This window comes from Salvelinus alpinus, chromosome 11 (assembly GCF_045679555.1).
Source record: "Salvelinus alpinus chromosome 11, SLU_Salpinus.1, whole genome shotgun sequence".
NCBI classification, from domain to species: domain Eukaryota; kingdom Metazoa; phylum Chordata; class Actinopteri; order Salmoniformes; family Salmonidae; genus Salvelinus; species Salvelinus alpinus.
This window is the reverse complement of record NC_092096.1, coordinates 51,045,682-51,071,807: the sequence shown is the minus strand read 5'-3', so window position 1 is coordinate 51,071,807 and position 26,126 is coordinate 51,045,682. Positions and strand designations below refer to the sequence as shown.

Genomic DNA, 26,126 nt, shown 5'->3' with positions numbered 1-26,126 from the left:
TCTATGCGCACACTCTCACCAAGAAGCGTTTTACAGTTGACGTTCCCAAAACGTCCAAGTATAAGTTACTGTAACTGCTACATGATAAGCAATTTCATGTAGCAAGTAACCTAGCTGCATATATCTTAGTCAAACTCATAAAATGTTTTACCTATAGGCTATAGTCATTCTATACTGAACAAAAATATAAACATGTAAAGTGCTGGTCCCATGTTTCATGAGCTGAAATAAAAGATCTCAGAAGTTTTCCATACGCACAAAAAGCTTATTTTAAAGTTTACATCCCTGTTAGTGAGCATTTATCCTTTGCCAAGATAACCCATCCACCTGACAGCTGTGGCATACCAAGAAGCTGAATAAACAGCATGATCATTACACAGGTGCACCTTGTGCTGCGGACAATAAAAGGAAACTAAAATGTGCAGTTTTGTCACACAACACAATACAACAGATGTCTCAAGTTTTGAGGGAGCGTGCAATTGGCATGCTGACTGCAGGAATGTCCACCAGAGCTGTTGGCAGATAATTAATTGAACGTTAAGTTCTCTACCATAAGCCTTCTCCAACATCATTTTAGAGAATTTGGAATTCAAATGTCCAAATGGCCCCATAACCACAGACCATGTGTAACCTCGCCAGCCCAGGACCTCCACATCCGGCTTTTTCACCTGCGGGATTGTCTCCATTGGTGGTCTGAAAGAAGCCAATGAAATGTAATAACAGCACAATGCATTTATTTATTTTTATAACATTCATGCAGAATTGATTGGCTGGATAGAACGACAACTAATTTGCTCAAAATCACCCGTATGAAAATCCCTGAAAAATATACTATTTTGTCAAATGATATTTACAAACATTCACTGTCAACTTTCGTAACAATGTGAAGAAAAAACAGATCCCATGCAAGACACAAAAGCCATGATGTACCACCATGTTATTTGCAGAACTGTGCAAATAGATAGCCATACAAAACATGTCTAAAATAGCACAAGTTATCGATTGCTACAGTCATTAGAAGTAGACCTGCAAATGTTTCTCCGAACTGCAAGTCATGAAACATGGGTCGTATTCATTAGTACGCACCATTTCAAAACTTTTTGCAACGGGAAAGGAGAACGAGGGCTTCTTATTGGACAAGTTCTGGTCCATCCTTCCCAGTTTTCTTCTGTTTGGTGCCTAATGAATAGGACCGTGGGTGTGCAAATGATTACAAACATATACTGCATTATACTGTGCATTATTAAACAGATTGATAAACATTCTCAACTTATTTGACAAATTGCGAACAGCTTTTGAAGAACACACCCATGCTTTACACATCCACTCGTCTGTCAAGTCTCCTTTGGTTTCTTTCTATAATCCATCTTTGGTATAAATTCACATAAGTCAGAATTCAGTCAAGACATGCACTCACGTGTCTGGTTACACAAACACCTAAATGCTAGCCTGGTTCCAGATCTGTTTTTGCCATCTTGCTAACCCCTATGGTTATAAATATTGGACTCAAGGATACCTAGATGCACTAAATTAGTTGTGAACTATTGTGGTTTGAAATTCATATCTGCAGGTCAGTGCAATACCTTTTAATTATATATATATTATGTAATATTAATGATCCAGTGCACTCAAATAATAAACACAGTATAACAATGCACCATACGTTCAACCAGAGAATACAAAATAAAATGTAGCTTTCACTGTATTCAGACCCCTTGACTTTTTCCACATTTTGTTACATTACAGCCTTATTCTAAAATGTATTAAATTATATATTTTTAATACAACTGTAATAAACATAAAAAACAGGACTACCTTATTTACATAAGTATTCAGACCCTTTGCTATTAGACTCGAAATTGAGCTCAGGTGCATCCTGTTTCCATTGATCATCCTTGAGATGTTTCTACAACTTGATTGGAGTCCACCTAAATTCAACTGATTGGACATGATTTGGAAAGCCACACACCTGTCAATATAAGGTGCCACAGTTGACAGTGCATGTCAACAAAAACCAAACCATGAGGTCGAAGGAATTGGAACACAGTGGCCTTCATTATTCTTAAATGGAAGACGTTTGTAACCACCAAGACCCTTCCAAGAGCTGGCCGCCCGGCCAAACTGAGCAATCGGGTGATAAAGGAATTTATATGTTTAAAGATAATGATTAAATAATTCCACTCTGAAACTTAACCATTAGGGATTATAGTTTATGTAGCATGTATAAGGAATAATTAAAGTGTTAAACATAAGTCCAACTAGGTTCAGAGGAGACCTGGGTGGGAGAGAAATGTGTGTGTATGTGTGTGCCTAAGAAAATACCGAGAACAATTAAACTGTGTTTGACCTGACCTAGCTAGAACTCTGAGAAACTTATGATAGGACAGGGAGTACTTCTCAAGGTTTCCCTAATCTCGGGGGAATGGAACTGTCGGCTGGGTAGTGATACACAGTGGTGAGAACTCTGGAGAAGGATACAACTCACTTACTGTTCGTGTGTATGTATGTGCGTAGGATACCTACTGTTTGTGTGGAAGTATGTGCGTAAGTAGGGAGCAAGTATAAAATGGATGTCTTTGTATAATGGACTTGAGTGCTCTCGTGAATAAACATTTTGACTATTGTAAGCTGGGGACTCTGTCTGTTTCATTTAAACCAGAACCTTACAAATTCTGGGTTGCAGACTGAGTAGATTAATTTAAGTTTATGAACATTGATAATGAAATTTTCATAACATCGGGGGAGAAGGACCTTGGTCAGGGAGGTGACCAAGAACCCGATGGTCACTCTGACAGAGCTTCAGCGTTCCTCTGTGGAGATGGGAGAACCTTCCAGAAGGAAAACCATCTCTGCACCACTCCACCAATCAGGCCTTTATGGTAGAGTGGCCAGACGGAAGCCACTCCTCAGTAAAACGCACATAACAGTCCGCTTGGAGTTTGCCAAAAGACACTAAAAGACTCTCAGACCCTGAGAAAAAAATATCTGGTCTGATGAAACCAAAGATTGAACTCTTTGGCCTGAATGCCAAGCATCACATCTGGAGGAAACCTGGCACCCTCCCTATGGTGAAGCATGGTGGTGGCGGCATCATGCTGTGGGGATGTTTTTCCATCGGCAGGGACTGGGAGATTAGTCAGGATCGAAGGAAAGATGAACGGAACAAAGTATAGAGAGATCCCTGATGAAAACCTGCTCCAGAGCGCTCAGGACCTCAGACTGGGGCGAAGGTTCACCTTCCAACAGGACAACGACCCTAAGCACACAGCCAAGACAACGCAGGAGTGGCTTCGGGACAAGTCTCAATGTCCTTGAGTGGCCCAGCCAGAGCTCGGACTTGAACCCGATCAAACATCTATAGAGAGACGCTCCCCATCCAACACGACAGAGCTTGAGAGGCCTTGCAGAGACAATTGGGAAAAACTCCCCAAATACAGGTGTGCCAAGCTTGTAACGTAATACCCAAGCAGACTCGAGGCTGTAATAGCTGCCATAGGTGCTTCAACAAAGTACCGAGTTAAGGGTCTGAATACATACAGTGGGGAGAACAAGTATTTGATACACTGCCGATTTTGCAGGTTTTCCTACTTACAAAGCATGTAGAGGTCTGTAATTTTTATCATAGGTACACTTCAACTGTGAGAGACGGAATCTAAAACAAAAATCCAGAAAATCACATTGTATGATTTTTAAATAATTTATTTGCATTTTATTGCATGACATAAGTATTTGATCACCTACCAACCAGTAAGAATTCCGGCTCTCACAGACCTGTTAGTTTTTCTTTAAGAAGCCCTCCTGTTCTCCACTCATTACCTGTATTAACTGCACCTGTTTGAACTCGTTACCTGTATAAAAGACACCTGTCCACACACTCAATCAAACAGATTCCAACCTCCACAATGGCCAAGACCAGAGAGCTGTGTAAGGACATCAGGGATAAAATTGTAGACCTGCACAAGGCTGGGATGGGCTACAGGACAATAGGCAAGCAGCTTGGTGAGAAGGAAACAACTGTTGGCGCAATTATTAGAAAATGGAAGAAGTTCAAGATGACGGTCAATCACCCTCAGTCTGGGGCTCCATGCAAGATTTCACCTCGTGGGGCATCAATGATCATGAGGAAGAAGAGGGATCAGCCCAGAACTACACGGCAGGACCTGGTCAATGACCTGAAGAGAGCTGGGACCACAGTCTCAAAGAAAACCATTAGTAACACACTACGCCGTCATGGATTAAAATCCTGCAGCGCACGCAAGGTCCCCCTGCTTAAGCCAGTGCATGTCCAGGCCTGTCTGAAGTTTGCCAATGACCATCTGGATGATCCAGAGGAGGAATGGGAGAAGGTCATGTGGTCTGATGAGACAAAAATAGAGCTTTTTGGTCTAACTCCACTCGCCGTGTTTGGAGGAAGAAGAAGTATGAGTACAACCCCAAGAACACCATCCCAACCGTGAAGCATGGAGGTGGAAACATCATTCTTTGGGGATGCTTTTCTGCAAAGGGGACAGGACGACTGCACCGTATTGAGGGGAGGATGGATGGGGCCATGTATCGCGAGATCTTGGCCAACAACCTCCTTCCCTCAGTAAGAGCATTGAAGATGGGTCGTGGCTGGGTCTTCCAGCATGACAACGACACGAAGCACACAGCCATGGCAACTAAGGAGTGGCTCCGTAAGAAGCATCTCAAGGTCCTGGAGTGGCCTAGCCAGTCTCCAGACCTGAACCCAATAGAAAATCTTTGGAGGGAGCTGAAAGTCCGTATTGCCCAGCGACAGCCCCGAAACCTGAAGGATCTGGAGAAGATCTGTAAGGAGGAGTGGGCCAAAATCCCTGCTGCAGTGTGTGCAAACCTAGTCAAGAACTACAGGAAACGTATGATCTCTGTAATTGCAAACAAAGGTTTCTGTACCAAATATTAAGTTCTGCTTTTCTGATGTATCAAATACTTATGTCATGCAATAAAATGCAAATTATTTACTTAAAAATCATACAATGTGATTTTCTGGATTTTTATTTTAGATTCCGTCTCTCATAGTTGAAGTGTACCTATGATAAAAAATTACAGACCTCTACATGCTTTGTAAGTAGGAAAACCTGCAAAATCGGCAGTGTATCAAATACTTGTTCTCCCCACTGTAAGTAAATGTGATTTCAGTTTTTTTTGTATACATTTGCTAAAATGCTTTATAATTATGGGGTATTTTGTGTAAATTAATGGAGGGGGGAAAAAACTAATTTAACACATTTTAGAATAAGGCTGTAATGTAACAAAAATATGGATAAAGTCGAGGGGTCTCTGAATACTTACCGGAATGCACTATATACTAGACCAGGTCCTGTATTCATAAAGCATCTCAGAGTAGGATTTCAGATCTAGGAACAGGTTCCCCCTGTCAATATTAACTTATTAATTATGATCTAAAAAGGCAAAACTCCTACACTGAGGTGTTTTATGACTATGGCCCCAGACCTGGGTCTAAAAACCATTTAAAATAATTTCAAATACTGTACTTGATTGAGTTTGCCTAGTTTAATGGAACCAATAGAATATATCTAAAACTGCAAACCCCACCCATCTGGCACACCAGTCAGGTTAGGAACAAGTGCTTTGGTCAAAAAATAAAACAGTTTGAGGTTAGAATTAGAAACCCAGTGTTTAGCTATAACAGTATAATCTTGAACTACAAAAATATAGTCTTCATCCCAAATGGTACCCTACTGCCTAAATCAGGGCTATTCAACTGGTGGCTTGCGGGCCAGATCTGGCCCGTTTATTTATTTAGACTGGCCCTTTGATCAATTGTGTAAATCCGACATTCAGTGCCAAAATGACAAGCACTATGGTTTCTAGCACCTATGTGACATTTGGATTCTTCTTTCTTTATATGAATTTGGCTCTAGCATTTTAACAGTTTAAGGGAACAAATACTTTTTGACCCCATTTCTGAAAGCTAAGCACACGTACGTGCCTTCTGATGCCCACGAGGACTTGCTAGAAGTGTGACAAAAAAACGCACCAAAAAAAACGCACCAAATGACTGAGGGAAATAAATTCAAAGCATACTTCCTTCAGACTGGAATTTGGCATTACCTGACTTGACATATCTTTGTGTTAGTTTTTGAGATACTTCGTTTTCAGATTTTAAAATGACCTAATTTCTTTTAAGAAGCTTTTAATGGTGAGCGATCATTGCGCCTTTTCCTTTTCAATGATTACATTTATGGGTTGCACCTCTAATCACATTGGTTGAGCGACATCCACTTCTTTCCTAATTCATTTTAGCAACAATTTAAGAAAAGTACTTTATTGGTGTGTGCTTTTCTTTTTTAAACAGTTCTTCCTTAGAATAAACGCATGTGGAAAATGTCTGCCCCCCCCTGCAATGAACTTTTTTTTTACATCTGTACGAATATAGTTGAATAGCCCTGGCCTAAATAGTGTACAACTTTTGACCAAAGCCTGGTCAAAAGTAGTGCACTATATAGGAAATTTGGTGCCATGCACCCATAAACATCTCCCCTTCGAAACATTGATGTGTAGATGTAGAATGTATAATATTTGAAAGGTTTCCCAAAATGGTTGGGAAAATCCTAAATTCAAAGCAATTTTTTTTTACATAGTCAAATATTGATGTCAGTGGGAGGCCATGAGAGAAAGTTTGACTTAAATGAAAGAATGGATTTGACGATTCACCCCAGTCATTTCATCAGTTCGAATAAATCTCCTCTTCATCTTCCTCACCGTAGAGTTCGTCTGCTGACTCGTGGTCGTGTATACCCTCCTCTTCCTCACTCATCTCCTCCTCTTGTTCATCTCCATCACTGCCATCCTCCTCGTCGTCGTCGTCATCTTCATCCTCCTCTTCCTCCTCCTCTCCTCCGGTGTCCGGGTCTTCCCTGACTGAAGGACCTGGTAGAAGACAAAACCTTTAAAACTAGAATCTGCATTTGGTGAAGCAGAGCCACTGTTCACCCCCAATGCCTTTTGTTTATATTTTGTTGATGAAACGGAAGAGCAGCGTCCGGCAGCGTTGTTAATTAAATTTCGCCATACATATTCTGCTGTTCAATCGCAAAAAATGTTGTTGTTTCAAGTAACTTCTTTGTTGTAATATCCCAAACGGATTTGGCAGTTTCACCAAATACAGATTCTAGCTTTAAGAGGAGAACAATACTTTGTCGATTTGTCGTCACTGGGAAACAAATGTGTGTGTGTGTGTGAGTGTGAGAGAGTGTTGCACAGTATACTGGTATCACAGTACCAAAATGCCATGATACCAACATTTTTAAATACCTTAGTACCGTTTCATATGATAATACCAACTTTTTCAGCCCTACCAATCTAAAGAACCCACTGGCGCCTGTTATAAAATGTTTATAAAGTCTGCTGTTTAGTTACATTTTTGACGGGCGGGAATGGAGTCCATGATCAGTCTTCTGTTGTGACATTTGTACATTGGAGCAGCACGCAAATCAATGCAAAGTTGATACATTGTATATAATTTCATCTCTGGTATAACCAAGAGCACAGGCCAGTCTGAGTATAGGCTTTGCAAGTTCGCTGTCAAGCAGCAGTGCCAGAGAGGAAAAACAGCTTCGCGACAGGCTTTCAGATTTACAGCAAAGGAAACTGCTTGCTCTAGCTCAAACGGCAAAAAAAGGAGCATTTTCTTTCTTCCTGCACGATTTATATATTATTTCACAAACCATGTCACGGGCCATTTTAAACTAATCCCAGACTGCTAATTATTGGTTTGATAACAAACAATGTTGTTCAGTCATGTTACCTAGCTAACTAAAAACATATTTGGGGAACCTATTAGATTTATTTTATTCAATGCAGTCTGGTATTAGAATGGTAGCCCCTACCTGCAAAAGCAGGGTGTCTGCGGAAAGCTGTGTATCTTGGCTACACCTGACACGGTCGCCAGGTGTGCGGTGTTTCCTCCGACACATTGGTGCAGCGAGCAGTGTGTCAAGAAGCAGTGCGGTTTGGCAGGTCGTGTTTCTGAGGACGCATGGCTCTCGACCTTCGCCTCTTCCGAGTCTGTACGGGAGTTCCAGCGATGGGACAAGACTAACTACCAATTGGATATAACAAAATTGGGGGAAAAATACAACAAAAAATCCATATGTGTTGCATTGAGTGAAAGTGTGGATATCAGTGACAGGTTTTTTGTGTAGCACATGCGCATAACATTCAGAAAACAGGAACAATTGTCTGGGGGACGGGGCGAACAGTACGCTAGAACACTGAATTGTTCCCCCGTGGTATCGAGATACTATTCGGTATCATAATACTTGGCCTGGTATCATATCGTTAGTAAAATGTTGGTATCGTGACAACACTAGTGCATGACCACAAATTCAAAATGTATTCAAATTATTCTAAACTTCCAACACCCTGGTTCCTTTATCTCACGCGCGCGCACACACACACCTCTTTCTTTCCCCTCACTCACTCATGCACGCAAACACGTCTGTTACTCACATATATCGTCGATGAAATGAGAGATGCAGGAGCGTACATTAGTGAGGAAGTCATCCTGCTTAACCTCCAGGGCCTCGGCCAGGCCTTCAGTGTCCACACCAACATACTCTGGGTAGAAGAGGGGCTTCTTCAACTGCCTGCAGAAACTGGGACACACGCATTGCAAATTGCACATCACCCATAGACAGGATGAGAGACGCACTGCAAATGGCATTTCACCCATAGACAGGACACACACAAAACATATAATATTACACCCCATACAGACAGACACATTTCCGGTATACAGTGCCTTCAGAAAGTATTTATACCCCTCGACCTAGTCCATCTTTAGTTGTGTTACAGCCTGAATATAAAGTTGATTAAATACATTTCTCACCCATCTACACACTAAACCCAATAATGACAAAGTGAAAACCTGTTTCTAGAAAACATATTAAATGAAATACAGAAATATGTAATTTACATAAGTATTAACACCCCTGAGTCAATACTTTGTAAAGCACCTTTGGCAGCGATTACAGATGCGAGTCTTTATGGGTAAGCCTAAGAGCTTTCCACATCTGGATTGTGTAACATTTGCCCATTATTCTTTTCAGAATTCTTCAAGCTCTGTCAAATTGGTTGTTGATCATTGCTAGACAACCATTTTCAGGTCTTGCTATAGATTTTCAATTAGATTTAAGTCAAAACTGTAACTTGGCCTCTCGAGAACATTCACTGTCTTCTTGGTAAGCAACTCCAGTGTATATTTGGCTTTGAGTTTTAGGTTATTGTCCTGCTGAAAGGTGAATTAATCTCCCAGTGTCTGGTGGAAAGCAGACAACCAGGTTTTCCCACTAGGATTTTGCCTGTGCTTAGCTTCACTCCTTTTCACTTACTTTCTGAATGCACTTTATTATGTGACTTGTTAAGCAGATGCTTACTCCTGAACCTATTTAGGCTTGCCATAAGAGGTTGGATACCTATTGACACAAGACATTTAAGATTTTCATTAATTTGTAAAAATGTCTAAACATAATTCCACCTTAACATTATGGGGTATTGTGTGTAGGCCAGTGACAGAATACATTTTAAATTCAGGCTGTAACAACAAAATATTGAAAAAGTCAAGGGGTGGAATACTTTCTGAAAGGACTGTAACCTACAACAATAACTTACTTTTTGCTTGATGATTTGTATGCCTAAACAGCAAATCAGAGAAAAAGATTAACATTTATTAGTTCCAGAAAACAGAACGAAAAATGAACTATTTAGGGACAGCAGGAGATTTTCCTGACCATGTGACTTTTTGTTCTGGTCAGTGAACAGCATCAACCACTTATGTACTATCCTTGATGATTTGAAATGCATATCCACCTGTTCATGTACAGTTGCGTCCAAATATATTGGAACCCTTGAAATTTTCATTAATAATTTCCTATTTCTCAAATAAGTTGAAAAACAAAATTGATCTCCACACCCCCGTCATTGGACAATTTTAATTTAGAAAATAAAGACTAATGGCATGGACAAAATTATTGGCACCCCTGAGTTAGTACTTGGTTGCACAGACTTTGGCCAAGATAACTGCCAACAAATGCTTAATGTAGCTATATGAGCTTGCTGCACCTTTTTACTGGTAATTTGGCCCACTCTCAGCAACAAACTGCTCCAATTCTTCAATGTTTCCACTAACTCCTGTTTTCAGCTCTCGCCATAGGTTTTGGATACGATTCCGATCTAGACTCATTGCTGACCACTCCAGAACTGCTTCTTGAACCTTTGATGTGTGTTTGAGTTTGTCGTCCTACTGAAAAATCCACAACCTGCAACAGACACAGTTTTTGGAGTCTGGGTTGAACATTGCACTCCAAAGCCCCTTGATAATCTGTTGATTTCATAATGTCTTGCACACATTCAAGGCCTCCAGTGCCAGAAGCAGCAAAGCAATCCCACAGCATTATCGAACGTCCCCAATGTTTGATTGTGGGGAGGGTGTTCTTTTCTTTGAATAGATGTGGTAAAGAGGTCAATGGAACGCAGACCATGGGGGATAGTAGGATGCCGGATTGGCGCACATTCAACAAATCGGATCAATTCGATGAAAAGAACACTCGCACTACAATCTAAAACGAGGAGGCTTGATAATGCTGTGGAAGTTGCTTTGCTGCCTCTGGTACTGGGGGCCTTGAACATGCTCAAAGCATCTTGAAATCAGCAAATTACCAGGTGTTTTGGAGTCCAATGTTCAACCCAGTGTTCAAAAATGGGGTCTTCTTTGAAGATTGTGAGTCTTTCAGTAGGACAACAACCCCTAACACACATCAAAAAGCACCCAGGAATGGTTCGAGAGATGCTGGCCAGCGAAGAGTCCAGATCTGAATCACACCCAAAATGTGGCAAGATCTGAAAACAGCAGTTGGTGGAGGGCAACATTGAAGAATTAGAGCATGTTTGCTGCTAAAAAGTGGGCCAAATTGCCAGTAGGAAGGTACAGTAAGCTCATTGATGGCTACAAGAAGCATGTATCTGCAGTTATCTTGGCCAAAGTACTAGCTCCGGGGTGACAATTTTGTCTTAAGTTTACCATTTTAATTTAGAAAATAAAGTTAACAAAAATAAAATTGGTTCTGCAATGTTGAAAATCCAACAACGTGTGGTGACCAAAACTGTTTGAAATTTCAACTTATTTTAGAAGAAATAGGGAATTATTTAAGAAAAGTGTAAAGGTGCCAACATATTTGGCCGCAACTGTATATCCATTGTATGGCTGAATATATTATTATTTAAAAACATTTTGTTAAATGAAAACAATCAAATGAAAAACCACACACTGACCTCTAGGAAGCGAAAGGGGTCGTTCTCCTGGGCGAGGTTCTGGATTCTGCTGTGGACATCCTGCAGACGAGCGTGGTCCTGGGCCACCTTGGCTATGTTCCGCTGGATGTTGGGGCCACACTCGCTCTCTTGTGAGCGGGTACAGTCCCTTAAGACTGTGAGGAAGCCCTCCAGGTGGACCTGTAACACCTCCCCCACCGCCATGATCCGCTGGTCCGAGTCCTCCAGGAACTTCTGCACAGAGAGAGGGAGAGGGTTGAGAGATGGGGGCAGGGGTGTGCGTGTGTTTAACCAGAGAAAACCAACTAATCAGTGTCCAAAGTTTCTCTTCATCTGCCACTAAAGTAAAATGCATGAAAATATACAACTCTGTGAACAAACAAATACATGACATCTTACATTATGTTAAGAGTTCAGGTCGGTACTCAGAAAGTGTCTCAGAATAGGAGTGCCGATCTAGGATCAGGTCCCCCCCGTCCATATAATCATATTCATTCAGTCTACAAGACAAAACATATCCTGGATCAGCACTCTCACCTTGTTAATTTGTTCCTCCACTTTCTGCTCCTGGAGAGTTTTTTCTGCTTTGCTCAACTTCCTGTCCACCTTCTGTAGCTGGGTCTCCAGAATGCCCTGAGGGACCAGAGAGAGAGGGGGAGAAACCGAGGGGGAGTTTGGGGGGAGAAGAGAGAGGAGAGAGTGTGTGTTAAGGGGAAGAGGGGGGGTGAGAGAGAGTTAGGGGGAAGAGAGATAGAGACAGGGGGAGAACCAGTGTTACCTACATTCACTATGACAACAAGACTATAGTGAGGGTAAATGGTGAACTGAACTGGAAATGTCTCCCTTTCTCTCATTGGTTCAGACAAGTCACTTCTGGAAATGGGTTGAACAAGTCCTTCAAACAGTGAGATCACAAGTTTTGATGAGTCCTAAATGACACGCTACTTTATAGTTTAGAGCCCTATGGGATAGCTTTCTTCCCACTATAGGGAATAGGGTGCCATTTGGGACTCGCCCATTGTCTCATTCACTCAACCATGTCAGACTAGTGACAACAATACAATGATATTCACCTGCGTTCTAGACTCAATAGCCATTCTGTGGCAGCCTAGTCTAGAGCACAGAGGTGTGGTCTTTGTATCTGTGTGTGGGTATGTGTGGTTCACTGTTGAGTGTGTGTGTTTACCTTTTGTTTGATTGAAAGTAATAGGGGGTATATTCTTCTTGCTTGTGAGTGTGTTCTAGCAGAGCTTTTACAGACCTGCCAACCCTGTTCAACTTTTTAGAGTACCAGAAGCGCGTGGCAAATTGGAAATTCAACTCGCAAACATAGCATGTGCCGAATTGGGGTTCTCTTTCCCCCGCACGCTCATGCTGTTTGTGAGTATGATCGCAATTACAGAATTGTGCCAAATCAAGTCTATAAAAGGTTGGAATACTTTCTTGACGTTATTCCATTTACACATATGGTAAAAGTCACTTACAAGATATAATTAGAAAGAACACAAAGGGTCTTTATTCTTGGAGTTTTCTTATTTTGTTAACAAAGTTATTTGTTTAGGTACAAAACGTCTTATCCATGATACCCTTTTAATTTAAAAACTCTGATATGATAAGAACAACAAATGTTTGAAGCAGATCATCAGTATCAAATAAACATGTTATTCATAATAAAAACGCTATGATAGGAAACAGTGGGTGAGAACAAATCTTCTGGAGACCTTCAAATGTTCAGGAAATAATTTCCTTAACAGATTTGCCTGGTAGCTAGCAGATGTAGCTTTATGCAGCAGGGCATCAGGGTAGACTTCTCTGTGGCAAACAGTTCCTCTGACAATCATTGAAACCTTCTTGGTAACGAGCGCACTCAGCATGTCTGTACTGAGGGAGGCTCTATACTGTTTTTTTTTATTGGAAACGAGACTGAATATTTGTTCGCAGTCTGCATTGCAGTGGAATATAACCAATATCCCCAGCATCACATCCGAAAGGTGGGAGTAGACCAGGCTTCCCCCCCCCCTTTTTTTCCATTGTGCCGATTTCTCTCCAGGCCTGATCTGTGCGCATGTTAACCAGACTCTGCTCAAAAGGTTGTTGCCTGATCAACAGAGGCTCCCTCAGGAATAATGCATGGAAAGCATGCCATGAAAAAGTTGAGGGATGAGAACTTAGCAGTCTGCCTGTTGGCAATGTCAGCGACCACAGCATGCTGGAGGAGCACATCTCCAAATGGAAATTTCAGCAACATGTAGTCTACTGCAGAGGAAAATAAGTTTCTGACATCTGCATAGAAGGTCTTCAGATCCAGCTTGCCTTGGCCCCCAAGTTTAGTCTCTATAGTAGAGGAACGCTTCTCACCTCTCAAACAGGGCAAATCACTAGGGCCAGCTCACAAGTATTGGCTTTATAGACACGGTTCCTAATTAACACTAAAAGCAAAATCATTTTGAAAACATAAAAACAAAAAGAAATGATTGCATCGACAGACCGCAAACTGGCTACACAGAGTTTAAGTAGGCTACTGCAAAGGGAATCTGAACGCTGTTCGCTAGAAGAGTCCGGTGTTTCAGCCTATCTAAAAGGTGCCTATTGGATTTCTTTGCTGCGCTAACATCATTTCAGATTTTCGAAATTGATAAAAACTCAAATCTAGTGCAAAGGCATTTTAGAAGCATTGCCTCTATAGCTAATAGCGGACACTCATGCATTCTTCATCGAGCAGTCTTCTAAACTCCCGACTCCATTTAATGCCAAGATGTTTATATTTATTTTTGATTATACTTTTGTAATGCTTTTTGTGACGTGGATCATAATTACAGTTACAGTCTATCAGGATGCATGATCCTCGTAATGTTACGTGGAAAATACAACTAATGTTACGTGCAAAATACAACTAATGGGACGCAGAATTAAATGTATATCACACTTTCTTTCACTAGCAAATGCGAGTGAACTGCTGGCCCACTGAATGTCCATCTTATGTTCGCTAACGTTAGCTTGAAATAATTTAGTGTTTAGCTTTCCACAACACACGGCGTCGAAAAGTGATTTGTCCACGTGTTTACATACAGCTGACAGTCGGCAAACTCAGCATCACAACAAACAAAAGGATGGGCAGACACGGGGTAGCTACGTCGAATAATGATGTATTAATCTCCATGTCCGTTGACACAAACTCCGTACATGTCTGTGTGTTGCAGCTCGAGAATCGGGATGTTAGATTTACTCAGTGAATCTATTTTTTTTTTTTTTTAATAAAAAATGTAAAAACCAAAATCAGGCCTTATTAATTTCTGTGTACTTTTAACTCGGATCTCGTACCTGCGTACATGGACAGAGAATTGCGTAGTTGGTACGCAAAATGAGTGCATTTTGGCAGGTCTGCTTTTACCTTCAGATCTTTCATGGTGTTCTTTGGTTTTTGGAGTGCTACATTTAGGCATGTACATCACCCTCCTGACTAGTAGACCAACCAACAGAGACCTCTTAACGCTACCCTTCTTCCTACAATCATTGTAATTTAGGTTCCAACTCTAGAGCCTTTACCTTCAGACCCTTCATGGTGTTCTTCAGGGTCTTGATGGTGTGTCCGGCGTGGCCCCCTTCTATGGTACAGGCATTACAGACACACACCCTGTCGTCCATGCAGTAGTAGCGGTACATCTCATCATGTTCGGGACACTTCCTCTTCCTCAGGTCTCCCAGGGGCTCGGTCAGGGGGTGCTCCCTAAATGCAGGGAGCTCCAAGTGGGGCTTCACATGCTCCTGACACATGGACAAAATTAAGAAAAAAAGTAATGTTTGAAAATAAATATATATTTGGGAGGCACTATTTGTCAATCAATCATTAGGGGAGTTTTGTATGACCAACGCAAACGTGGCCAAAGACATGACTGAAACAGGAACCAACTTTTCCGTAATTCTAAAGCTAGAGGTCACAAATGAAATTGATACTTGAGACCTCTCTAACCAATTCAATTGTACACAGTCTATGTTTTAAGTTTGTGTGTGTGATATGGGGGTATAGAAAAGTGACATTTATAAAGAAAAACTTTTATTAACAATCGCAGCAGTGTAAAGTACTTAAGTAAAAATACTTTAAAGTACTACTTAAGTCATTTTTTGGGGTATCTGTACTTTACTATTTATATTTGACAACTTTTACTTCACTACATTCCTAAAGAAAATAATGTACTTTTTACTCAATACATTTCCCGAGACCTAAAAGTGCTCGTTACATTTTGAATGCTTAGCAGGACAGGAAAATGGTCAAATTCACACACCTATCAAGAGAATATCCCTGCTCATCCCTACTGCCTCTGATCTGGGGGATTCAATAAACACAAACGCATATTTTGTAAATTATGTCAGAGTATTAGTGTGCCCCTGGCTATCGGTAAATAAAATTAAAATAAGACAACGGTGCTGTCTGTTTTGCTTTATATAAGGAATTTGAAATTATTATTACTTTTGATACTCAAGTATATTTAGAACCAAAAACGTTTAGACTTTTACTAAGTAGTATTTTACTGGGTGACTCACTTTTACTTGAGTAACTTTCTATTAAGGTATCTATTATTTTACTCAAGTATGACAATTGGGTACTTTTTCACCAATGAATCGCAGCTCTGATGACACTGCCATGTTGATATGAGCCTTGCTGTTGAAAAACCACTAGCGTCCGACTTTCGGTTGTCGCAGATGCACCTCCACAGACTTCACTCGCCAACTTGTGTCTACATTCAGCTTAGTTAGCCTTAGTGCTCGAACACACCCAATGTGTTGAGAATACTGGTGCTGCGCAAAAACTTAAGATTTAGATAGCAGAATAATGTTGGAATATATCTGCTCCACAGTGCTTTACCAAGGGTGCCACACATTAACATATTTGGAATTATGGGTGCTAAATAGCAAAATTCCATGTATGGGCCTCCTAGATCTTTACCTGACACATGGACACCTCGCATTTCAGACACGTCTTCACCGCTAACACCACCTCTCCTCCAGCCCCGGGAGCTCCAGGTTCCCCTTTCCCCGCCTCGCTAATGTCCCCTGGACGGCAGTAGTCACAGGGCACGGACACAAGGGTCTTGGCTGTTGCCGGGCGGCCACCATCTGGTTGTTGTGGTCTTGACAACGCTGCCTGGACATCATAGTGACAGCACAGAGAAAGGACAAGGAATAGAGTACGCTGTGTTTTGTGGTAGACCTATATGCTATGAATCAGTAGAGTAGGCTATTGTAGAGATTAATTATCCTGAAACTAAGGTCATCATCACAGTGACATATAAAATAGCAAAAATATATCAAATGAATGGCATTAGGTAATCACGATTAATCAACATTTTAGAATTTGCTCAAATTTGGCCCTAAATAAACCCTTTTCCATTTCAAACACAGTGCATTGAATTACAGGCATATTATGTTTTGATTGTAAGGGACAGAAACACAAAATGATCTACATCAGAACGTTTTAATAGCATTTTTCACCACAGACAAAGACACTGTAACATACAGCTTATTAATGAATGGTCCCAGTGTTTAAGTAGGCCTACTCCCTCTCATTAATGTTATTGAAGTGTAATTCGCGCACAGCACATACACACACTCTCTCTCTCGCACACCCACGCCTTTAAGTACTGTTAATGCTTCAGGCCTTCTAAATGAGTGTGACTATTGGAAAAAATAACTGGCTCTATGGATATAAAGAGCTTTTAAACTTGTCCAACAATGTTATGAACACACTAACTATCTGCACTGTTCAGATAACCCGCTCACACACATCCTCTCACATACACACACACCCCACTGTTGCATATGCAGCCTACCTTTGAAGCATCTCTTTGAGTAGCCTATTCCATTTCAGTCCTTCCTGTGCCACCCAAATGTGCACAGCAAGGTCAAGTTATCCGGTTGGCTAGCTAAGTAACATTACTAGCTAAACGACCCTGAAGTTGCTTGTTTAGCGACTTGAAGGGGCATTTAAAATGACCCGCGACATGAGCACAAATCCGCAGCAGAAAGAAAACATAGCTCCAGTAATATTAGCCATAACTTTTACGATTTGGCCTAGAGGCACACGGTCTTCAGCGATGTAGCTGAAGGCGCAAGCATTGACTGTAGCTGTGTTTTGTTCTGCGCTTAACCCCCTAAGTTCAATGCAGTGAAAGGTGACAGAGCTAGAGCAGTGTTTGTCATCCTCACGATCACGTTTGTGTTCTCCATTTTGCTTTACGACCCCCACAACCATCTTGGGACTTGTCTGAAGTAAGTACAGACGATCTGCCAACTTGTGTCTGTAGCATCCGAACAGTCTGGGCTACACACTAACCCTCTGTGGAAAGGCGAGTCTCTCACAAACACGTATTTGTCGGTTGTTTTGCTCTAGGACACCCACAGGCCTCACAAAACTAGTTTGAAGGTCCCCCGGTACCAGTTGAAAGAAATACATGTAAGTATATATGGAGACTGACAAAAATAAGGGGTTAAATACATGTAGAAAAAAATTACATACAGTGGGGAGAACAAGTATTTGATACACTGCCGATTTTGCAGGTTTTCCTACTTACAAAGCATGTAGAGGTCTGTAATTTTTATCATAGGTACACTTCAACTGTGAGAGACGGAATCTAAAACAAAAATCCAGAAAATCACATTGTATGATTTTTAAGTAATTAATTTGCATTTTATTGCATGACATAAGTATTTGATCACCTACCAACCAGTAAGAATTCCGGCTCTCACAGACCTGTTAGTTTTTCTTTAAGAAGCCCTCCTGTTCTTCACTCATTACCTGTATTAACTGCACCTGTTTGAACTCGTTACCTGTATAAAAGACACCTGTCCACACACTCAATCAAACAGACTCCAACCTCTCCACAATGGCCAAGACCAGAGAGCTGTGTAAGGACATCAGGGATACAATTGTAGACCTGCACAAGGCTGGGATGGGCTACAGGACAATAGGCAAGCAGCTTGGTGAGAAGGCAACAACTGTTGGCGCAATTATTAGAAAATTGAAGAAGTTCAAGATGACGGTCAATCACCCTCGGTCTGGGACTCCATGCAAGATCTCACCTCGTAGGGCATCAATGATCATGAGGAAGGTGAGGGATCAGCCCAGAACTACACGGCAGGACCTGGTCAATGACCTGAAGAGAGCTGGGACCACAGTCTCAAAGAAAACCATTAGTAACACACCATGCCGTCATGGATTAAAATCCTGCAGCGCACGCCAGGTCCCCCTGCTCAAGCCAGCGCATGTCCAGGCCCGTCTGAAGTTTGCCAATGACCATCTGGATGATCCAGAGGAGGAATGGGAGAAGGTCATGTGGTCTGATGAGACAAAAATAGAGCTTTTTGGTCTAAACTCCACTCGCCGTGTTTGGAGGAAGAAGAAGGATGAGTACAACCCCAAGAACACCATCCCAACCGTGAAGCATGGAGGTGGAAACATCATTCTTTGGGGATGCTTTTCTGCAAAGGGGACAGGACGACTGCACCGTATTGAGGGGAGGATGGATGGGGCCATGTATCGCGAGATCTTGGCCAACAACCTCCTTCCCTCAGTAAGAGCATTGAAGATGGGTCGTGGCTGGTTCTTCCAGCATGACAACGACCCGAAACACACAGCCAGGGCAACTAAGGAGTGGCTCCGTAAGAAGCATCTCAAGGTCCTGGAGTGGCCTAGCCAGTCTCCAGACCTGAACCCAATAGAAAATCTTTGGAGGGAGCTGAAAGTCCGTATTGCCCAGCGACAGCCCCGAAACCTGAAGGATCTGGAGAAGGTCTGTATGGAGGAGTGGGCCAAAATCCCTGCTGCAGTGTGTGCAAACCTGGTCAAGAACTACAGGAAACGTATGATCTCTGTAATTGCACACAAAGGTTTCTGTACCAAATATTAAGTTCTGCTTTTCTGATGTATCAAATACTTATGTCATGCAATAAAATGCAAATTATTTACTTAAAAATCATACAATGTGATTTTCTGGATTTTTGTTTTAGATTCCGTCTCTCACAGTTGAAGTGTACCTATGATAAAAATTACAGACCTCTACATGCTTTGTAAGTAGGAAAACTTGCAAAATCGTCAGTGTATCAAATACTTGTTCTCCCCACTGTATAAATAAATAAATAATAATAAAAAAAGTTTGGGGTCACTTAGAAATGTCTTTGTTTTTGAAAGAAAAGCACATTTTTGGTCTATTAAAATATCAAATTGATCAGAAATACAGTGTAGACATTGTTAATGTTGTAAATTACTATTGTAGCTGGAAACAGCAGAACTTTTATGGAATATCTACATAAGCGGACATACAGAGGCCCATTATCAGCAACCATCACCACTGTGTTCCAATGGCATGCTGTGTTAGCTAATCCAAGTTTATAATTTTAAAAGGCTAATTGATCAATAGAAAACCCTTTTGCAATTATGTTAGCACAGCTGAAAACTGTTGATCTGATTAAAGAAGCAATAAAACTGGCCTTCTTTAGACTAGTTCAGTATCTGGAGCATCAGCATTTGTGGCTCAAAATGGCCAGAAACAAATAATTTTCTTCTGAAACTCGTCAGTCTATTCTTGTTCTGAGAAATGAAGGCTATTTCATGCAAGAAATTGCCAAGAAACTGAAGACTGTACAACGCTGTGTACTATGTCCTTCACAGAACAGCGCTAACTGGCTCTAACCAGAGTAGAAAGAGGAGTGGGAGGCCCCGGTGCACCACTGAGCAAGAGGACAAGTACATTAAAGTGTCTAGTTTGAGAAACAGACGCCTCACAAGTCCTCAACTGGCAGCTTCATTAAAAAGCACCAGCAAAACACCAGTCTCAACGTCAACAGTGAAGAGGCGACTCTGGGATGCTGGCCTTCTAGGCAGAGATGCAAAGAAAAAGCCACATCTCAGACTGGCCAATAAAAAGAAAAGATTAAGATGGGCAAAAGAACACAGACACTGGACAGAGATATGGGTTTTTCTTTGCAACTCTGCCTAAAAGGCCAGCATTTAGGAGTCGCCTCTTCACTGTTGACGTTGAGTCTAAACAATATATATATTTTTGAGAATGTGGGAATGTTCTGTGGCTATTTAAAGAACAATCCTGTCGAAGTTGTTTTATTTTGTGACATCAGGAAAGGCAGTAGGACAAGATAACGGTATCTCTGGAAGTGTACATTCCTCAGTTATTAGTTTTCTACCTCAATGTTGTATAAAATGAATGAATAAATATGAAACTATTTGTGAAAAGATGTAATGTGATGTTAGCCTTCTAAATGAGAAAATTGACTGTAGTCGATAAGATATGAAAATATCGGAAGAGTTAATTTGGGAAATAAAGACCAAACATTTTCCCGTGGTGCCCCGACTTCCTAGTTAATTAAAGTTACATGATTAGTTTAAAATCGCATAATTAAATTACACAGAATTGATTTGATAATATACTGTCTTCACATTTAATGATAGTCAACGACACAACACTAGCATTTATAGCGGCTAAGAATTGCATTGGCATTAATTGGAAGGTTGGTTATCCTCGCGCAATGTCACAATAGATGGAAGAAATGTGATGCATCACTAGATTTGATTTATTAATAAAAGATTAAGGGTATACTGTGCAACTTTCGTAAGTTCTGGATGCCTTATATGGAATACTGTACGACAAAAGGAGTCTAATGAAAACATGCCCACGTCAGGGGAGATACCTATTTAGCCAATCCCTAGCTGCTGGGCGGCTCAGTACTGGCCCTTGTGATCCAGCTATATTGTGTGCAAGTAAAAAGAGCACTACAGTACTATTAGGCCTGTGATCTGAATTACAGTGCCCTCCATAATTATTGGGAAGTCATATATTTTTCAGCTCAATACACCAAGTTTGGATTTGAAAACAAACAATGACTATGAAGTCAAAGTACGTACTGTCAGCTTTAATGTGAGGGTATTTTCATCCATATCGGGTGAATCGTTTAAAAATTACAGCACTTTTTGTACATCGTCCCCCCATTTTAGGGGAGCAAAAGTAATTCAGACCCCCTGCCAGGTTATGTCCCCCCTCTTCTAAAACAAAAGTTGCGCCCCTGGTTCCATGTGGTGAAGCTGTTATTCAATAGGTTTGTATGAGCTAATAGCAGTAAGGCCAAAAATATATTTTTATCAAATAATTAGATGTATTTTTTTTATTTATTTCAAGGGGTCTTAAAATTCAAAAATCAAAATGATCCTTGGTAAGACGAGCTTAAAACAATTCCATATAGCTTAGTAGAACCCCCCCCCGGCTTAGACTCTTACGGGTTAAAAGGGTCAATGCAGAAACACGTGCACTTAAAAGGTTTCGAGGGTTGAACAAATAGAGACGCAATTAACGACGTCAAAAAGAATTACGCCGATAAACATCACGCATTAACTTTGACAATCCTACTATAAACTGATCAACTTTACTTTTCTGCTTTTACCACAACTTCTGTGACCAAGCGCCATACGTATCAAGCGTCTCAGAGTAGGTGTGCTGATCCAGGGTTGAAAAGGTAAAACTGATCCTAGATCAGCACTACTACTCAGACGCTTTGTGAATATGGCCCCAGACCACACATACCTGTCCCCGGAGGCGGTAGTCGTCGGCGATGTTGGCCAGCTTGAAGTTCTTCTGCGAGGCCGCGGAGCAGCGGTGGCTCTCGCGACACTCTGGGCAACGGAAGCGACCTCGCTCTGCCTGGCGTTTGAGGCGACGGACGCAGAGGAGGCAGAAGTTGTGGCCGCAAGGCAGCAGGTGGGGGTCCCGGAACAGGTCCAAGCACACGGGACAGGTGAGCTCATCTTCTAGAACAGTGGACTGATCCATGGAGGTAGCCATGATGGGAAGGGAAAAGGGGAGGAAGCTTATAGATGGGAAGAAAAGGGGGAAAGGAACAGAGCTGAGCTTATTTGAGAGGGGGAAAAGCCAAGGTATGTGTGGTTTGGTCACAGTAGCTGTAGAGTAGTAGAAACATAAAATAATTTAGTAAGATGTTAAGCGATATCATAAAATTAAACATTGATAGGAGTTTATATCCCTCTAATATAAAACATGGTTATTGGAGTATTCCGAGGTGATCAGATAAGCAGTAACACATTTGGCAATTTAAAACAGAACAAGATTTAAACTTATAACTTCTCATTTCCAATAAACACTGTTGATGTTGGATGAAAAGTGTAAGAGATGAGTCACCCAGCTCTGAACTTGCTGACAAACCTAAAGTTGAAAAGGTAATTTGTGGTCGTAGTTGAATATCTGCTGGGGTGTATTCATTAGGTTGATAATGTTGCAAAACGTTTTGCAACTGAAACCGTTTACTCCAAACAGAAAACATTTTCCCTTGGAAAACCAGTTACTATTGGACAAATGAATGTTGGTCCCTCCAGGTTTCGTTCAGTTTGCTTCTGTTTGTCATGAACAGTAAACGGTTTCATTGCAAGACGTAACGAACAGGGATGGAAATTAAGCTAGCCCCCTAGCCTGTGGCTACTTTTCAGAAAGAACTAGAACAGTAGAAAATGAGCACAACTAGCCCATCGACTAGTGAAAATTTGTATTTTCAAATATTGCATGACAAAATAAATAACTCACCATTACATACAGTGCATCCTTTAAGTATTCAGACCCTTGACTTTTACACAATATTACGTTACAGCCTTATTCTAAAATGTTTTAAATCATTTCCCCTCATCTATCTACACACCCCATAATGACCAAGCCAAAAACAGGTTTTTAGAAATGTTTGCTGATTTATAAAAAATATAAATACCTTATTTACATAAGTATTTCGACCCTTTGCTATGAGACTCAAAATTGAGCTCAGGTGCATCCTGTTTCCATTGATCATCCTTGAGATGTTTCTACAACTTGATTGGAGTCCACCTGTGGTAAACTGAATTTAAGGTCCCCAAGAACACAGTTGCCTCCATCATTCTTAAATTGAAGAAGTTTGTAAACACCAAGACTCTTCCTAGAGCTGGCATCGCGGCCAAACTGAGCAATCGGGGAAGAAGGGCCTTGGTCAGGGAGGTGACCGAGAACCTGATGGTCACTCTGACAACGCTCCAGAGTTCCTTTGTGGAGACGGGAGAACCTTTCAGAAGGTCAACCATCTCTGCACCACTCCACCAATCAGGCCTTTATGGTAAAGTGGCCAGACGGAAGCCACTCCTCAGTAAAAGGCACATGACAGCCCGCTTGGAGTTTGCCAAAAGGCATCTAAAGGACTCAGACCATGAGAAACAAGATTATCTGGTCTGATGAAACCAAGATTGAAATATTAGGCCTTAATGCCAAGCGTCACGTCTGGAGGAAACCTGGCACCCTCCCAACAGTGAAGCATGGTGGTGGCACCATCATGCTGTGGGGATGTTTATCCATCGGCATGGACTGGGAGACTAGTCAGGATCGAGGAAATGATGAACGGAGCAAAGTACAGAGGGATTCTTGATTAAATTCTGCTCCAGAGCACTCAAGACCTCAGACAGGTTCACCTTCCAACAGAAAACAATCCTAAGCACACAGCCAAGACAACGCAGGAGTGGATTTGGGACAAGTCTCTGAATGTCCTTGAGTGGCCCAGCCAGAGCCCGGACTTGAACCTTTATCTAACATCTCTGGAGAGACCTGAAAATAGCTTTGTAGCGACGCTCCCCATCCAACCTGACAGCGCTTAAGAGAATCTGAAAAGAATGGGAGAAACTCCCCAAATACTGGTATGCCAAGCTTGTAGCATCACACCCAAGAAGACTCAAGGATGTAATCGCTGCCAAAGGTGCTTCAACAAAGTACTGGGTAGTAAAGGGTCTGAATTCTTATGTAAATAATATTTCAGTGTTTTATTTTTAATAAATTTGCTAAAATGTCTCAACCTTTTTTTGCTTTGTCATTATTGTGTATTGTGTGTAGATTGAGGGGGGAACCCGATTTTCTAGAATAAGGCTGTAACATAACAAAATGTGGAGTAAGTAAAGGGGTCTGAATACTTTCCGAATGCACTGTACATGACATCTCCCTTTCTTTAGATGCACTGTAGCTAGCCAACTCTTTCAACGTCAACGATACTGGAGACATCTAGCTACGTCTTGTATGCAAGTGCAATGGCTCAAAACAAAAGCAGTTGAGTTCAAATCTATTTATATTATAAATAGAATACGCTGACCTACATGGAATATTGTAGTTTCGAGCGCTAACGTTAGCTATCTAGCTAAAGTTAATCAATTAGCTAGCTATCATAGGTGGCATAATAGCAGCGCAAACGCACCTTGTGGCGCTAGGCGTTGACAATACAAACATTGCCGCACATACCGTACGTCTATAACAGAGGACACCGTATTTCACAAATTCTTAATTAGCCTCTCTCATTCCTTGCCATACCGGAATCTCCAATGAACACGATTCAGGCACTTACAATTGTTCTTCGACCATTCTTACCAGGGAACCGAAAGTGAACACTCTCGTGACCTCGTGACGCTGCGGGCAAGCTAATAGGGTCACGTGAATAGAATGCGCGCGTTGAACTCTTTATATTATTTTGTATTATTATTAAACAGTAACACACAATACGGAACAGACAGAGGGATTACATAAAGAAAAATCCACATCAAATCCAGACAGGTAGTGACATTTTGTTTTGCATACATTTGAATGATTCTAAATTATTTTCCAAATCAGTTAAATATTTTAAAAGGGACCATTTCTTCATACATTTTGATTTGTGTATGAAAAATGTTCCTAATAAAATAGAGATTAATGTCGAATCAGTTTCGTAAAATAATATGTCAAACTTGCATATTTAAATGGTTGTATGCATTTTTGTTGCCAAGATATAGCTTCAAATCAGTCCAGAACACCTGATTATGCAAACTACAAAATAAGTGTTCAATGGATTCCGTTTCTAGTTCACTGGTTAACAACAGGTATACATTTAGAAATCAAGCTATTACACGGGTATGGATAATCTTAACAGAGACCTTACTCTGTTTGTCACCATAAATGTGTGTGGAGTGAGCCAAACAAGGCGTCAGTACACGTCAAACGATGGAGTCCAAAAAGCGCTCGTGGAACTTTTTCCAGCCACAAAGTAAAAAATTACTATATCGTTAAAATTGTTGTCTCCATTTCAGGTTAGAGTTAGTCATAAGGTTAACATTGTGGTTACGTTTAAAATCAGATTGTATGAAAATAAAGTGCATCACTGCCTGGTACGGCAATTGCTCGGCCTCTGACCGCAAGGGGTAGTGCGTACGGCCCAGTACATCACTGGGGCTAAGCTGCCTGCCATCCAGGACCTCTACACCAGGCGGTGTCAGAGGAAGGCCCTAAAAATTGTCAAAGACCTCAGCCACCCCAGTCATAGACTGTTCTCTCTACTACCGCATGGCAAGCGGTACCGGAGTGCCAAGTCTAGGACAAAAAGGCTTCTCAACAGTTTTTACCCCCAAGCCATAAGACCAAGCCATAAGAACAGGTAATCAAATGGCTACCCGGACTATTTGCATTGTGTGCCCCCTACCCCTCTTTTACGCTGCTGCTACTCTCTGTTTATCATATATGCATAGTCACTTTAACTATACATTCATGTACATACTACCTCAATTGGGCCGACCAACCAGTGCTCCCGCACATTGGCCAACCGGGCTATCTGCATTGTGTCCCGCCACCCCCTCTTTTACGCTACTGCTACTCTCTGTTCATCATATATGCATAGTCACTTTAACCATATCTACATGTATGTACATACTACCTCAATCAGCCAGACTAACCGGTGTCTGTATGTAGCCTCGCTACTTTTATAGCCTCGCT

The 26,126-nt window shown here is 41.3% G+C and overlaps 1 protein-coding gene across 11 annotated transcripts; it reads right to left on the bottom strand.

The window, feature by feature from the left end:
• Positions 1-251: 251 nt before the first annotated feature.
• On the bottom strand, positions 252-24,820 carry LOC139534334 (E3 ubiquitin/ISG15 ligase TRIM25-like). 11 transcript variants are annotated; one of them, XM_071333398.1, is made up of 11 exons: positions 24,586-24,703; positions 21,903-22,185; positions 16,262-16,459; positions 14,863-15,081; positions 11,854-11,949; positions 11,317-11,550; positions 9,658-9,680; positions 8,497-8,642; positions 6,748-6,915; positions 1,087-1,179; positions 252-693 (listed from the first exon to the last, which is right to left on the bottom strand). In XM_071333398.1, the coding sequence occupies exons 1-10, from the start codon at positions 24,615-24,617 to the stop codon at positions 1,130-1,132; spliced, it is 1,449 nt and encodes a 482-aa protein (XP_071189499.1). In that variant the 5' UTR covers positions 24,618-24,703; the 3' UTR covers positions 252-693; positions 1,087-1,129. The 11 variants fall into 11 exon arrangements, with proteins under 11 accessions (XP_071189499.1, XP_071189500.1, XP_071189508.1 ...); XM_071333399.1 differs by lacking the exons at positions 252-693; positions 24,586-24,703 and adding an exon at positions 24,733-24,820 and having other exon boundaries at positions 718-1,179; XM_071333407.1 differs by lacking the exons at positions 252-693; positions 24,586-24,703 and adding an exon at positions 24,756-24,814 and having other exon boundaries at positions 718-1,179.
• Positions 24,821-26,126: the final 1,306 nt, after the last annotated feature.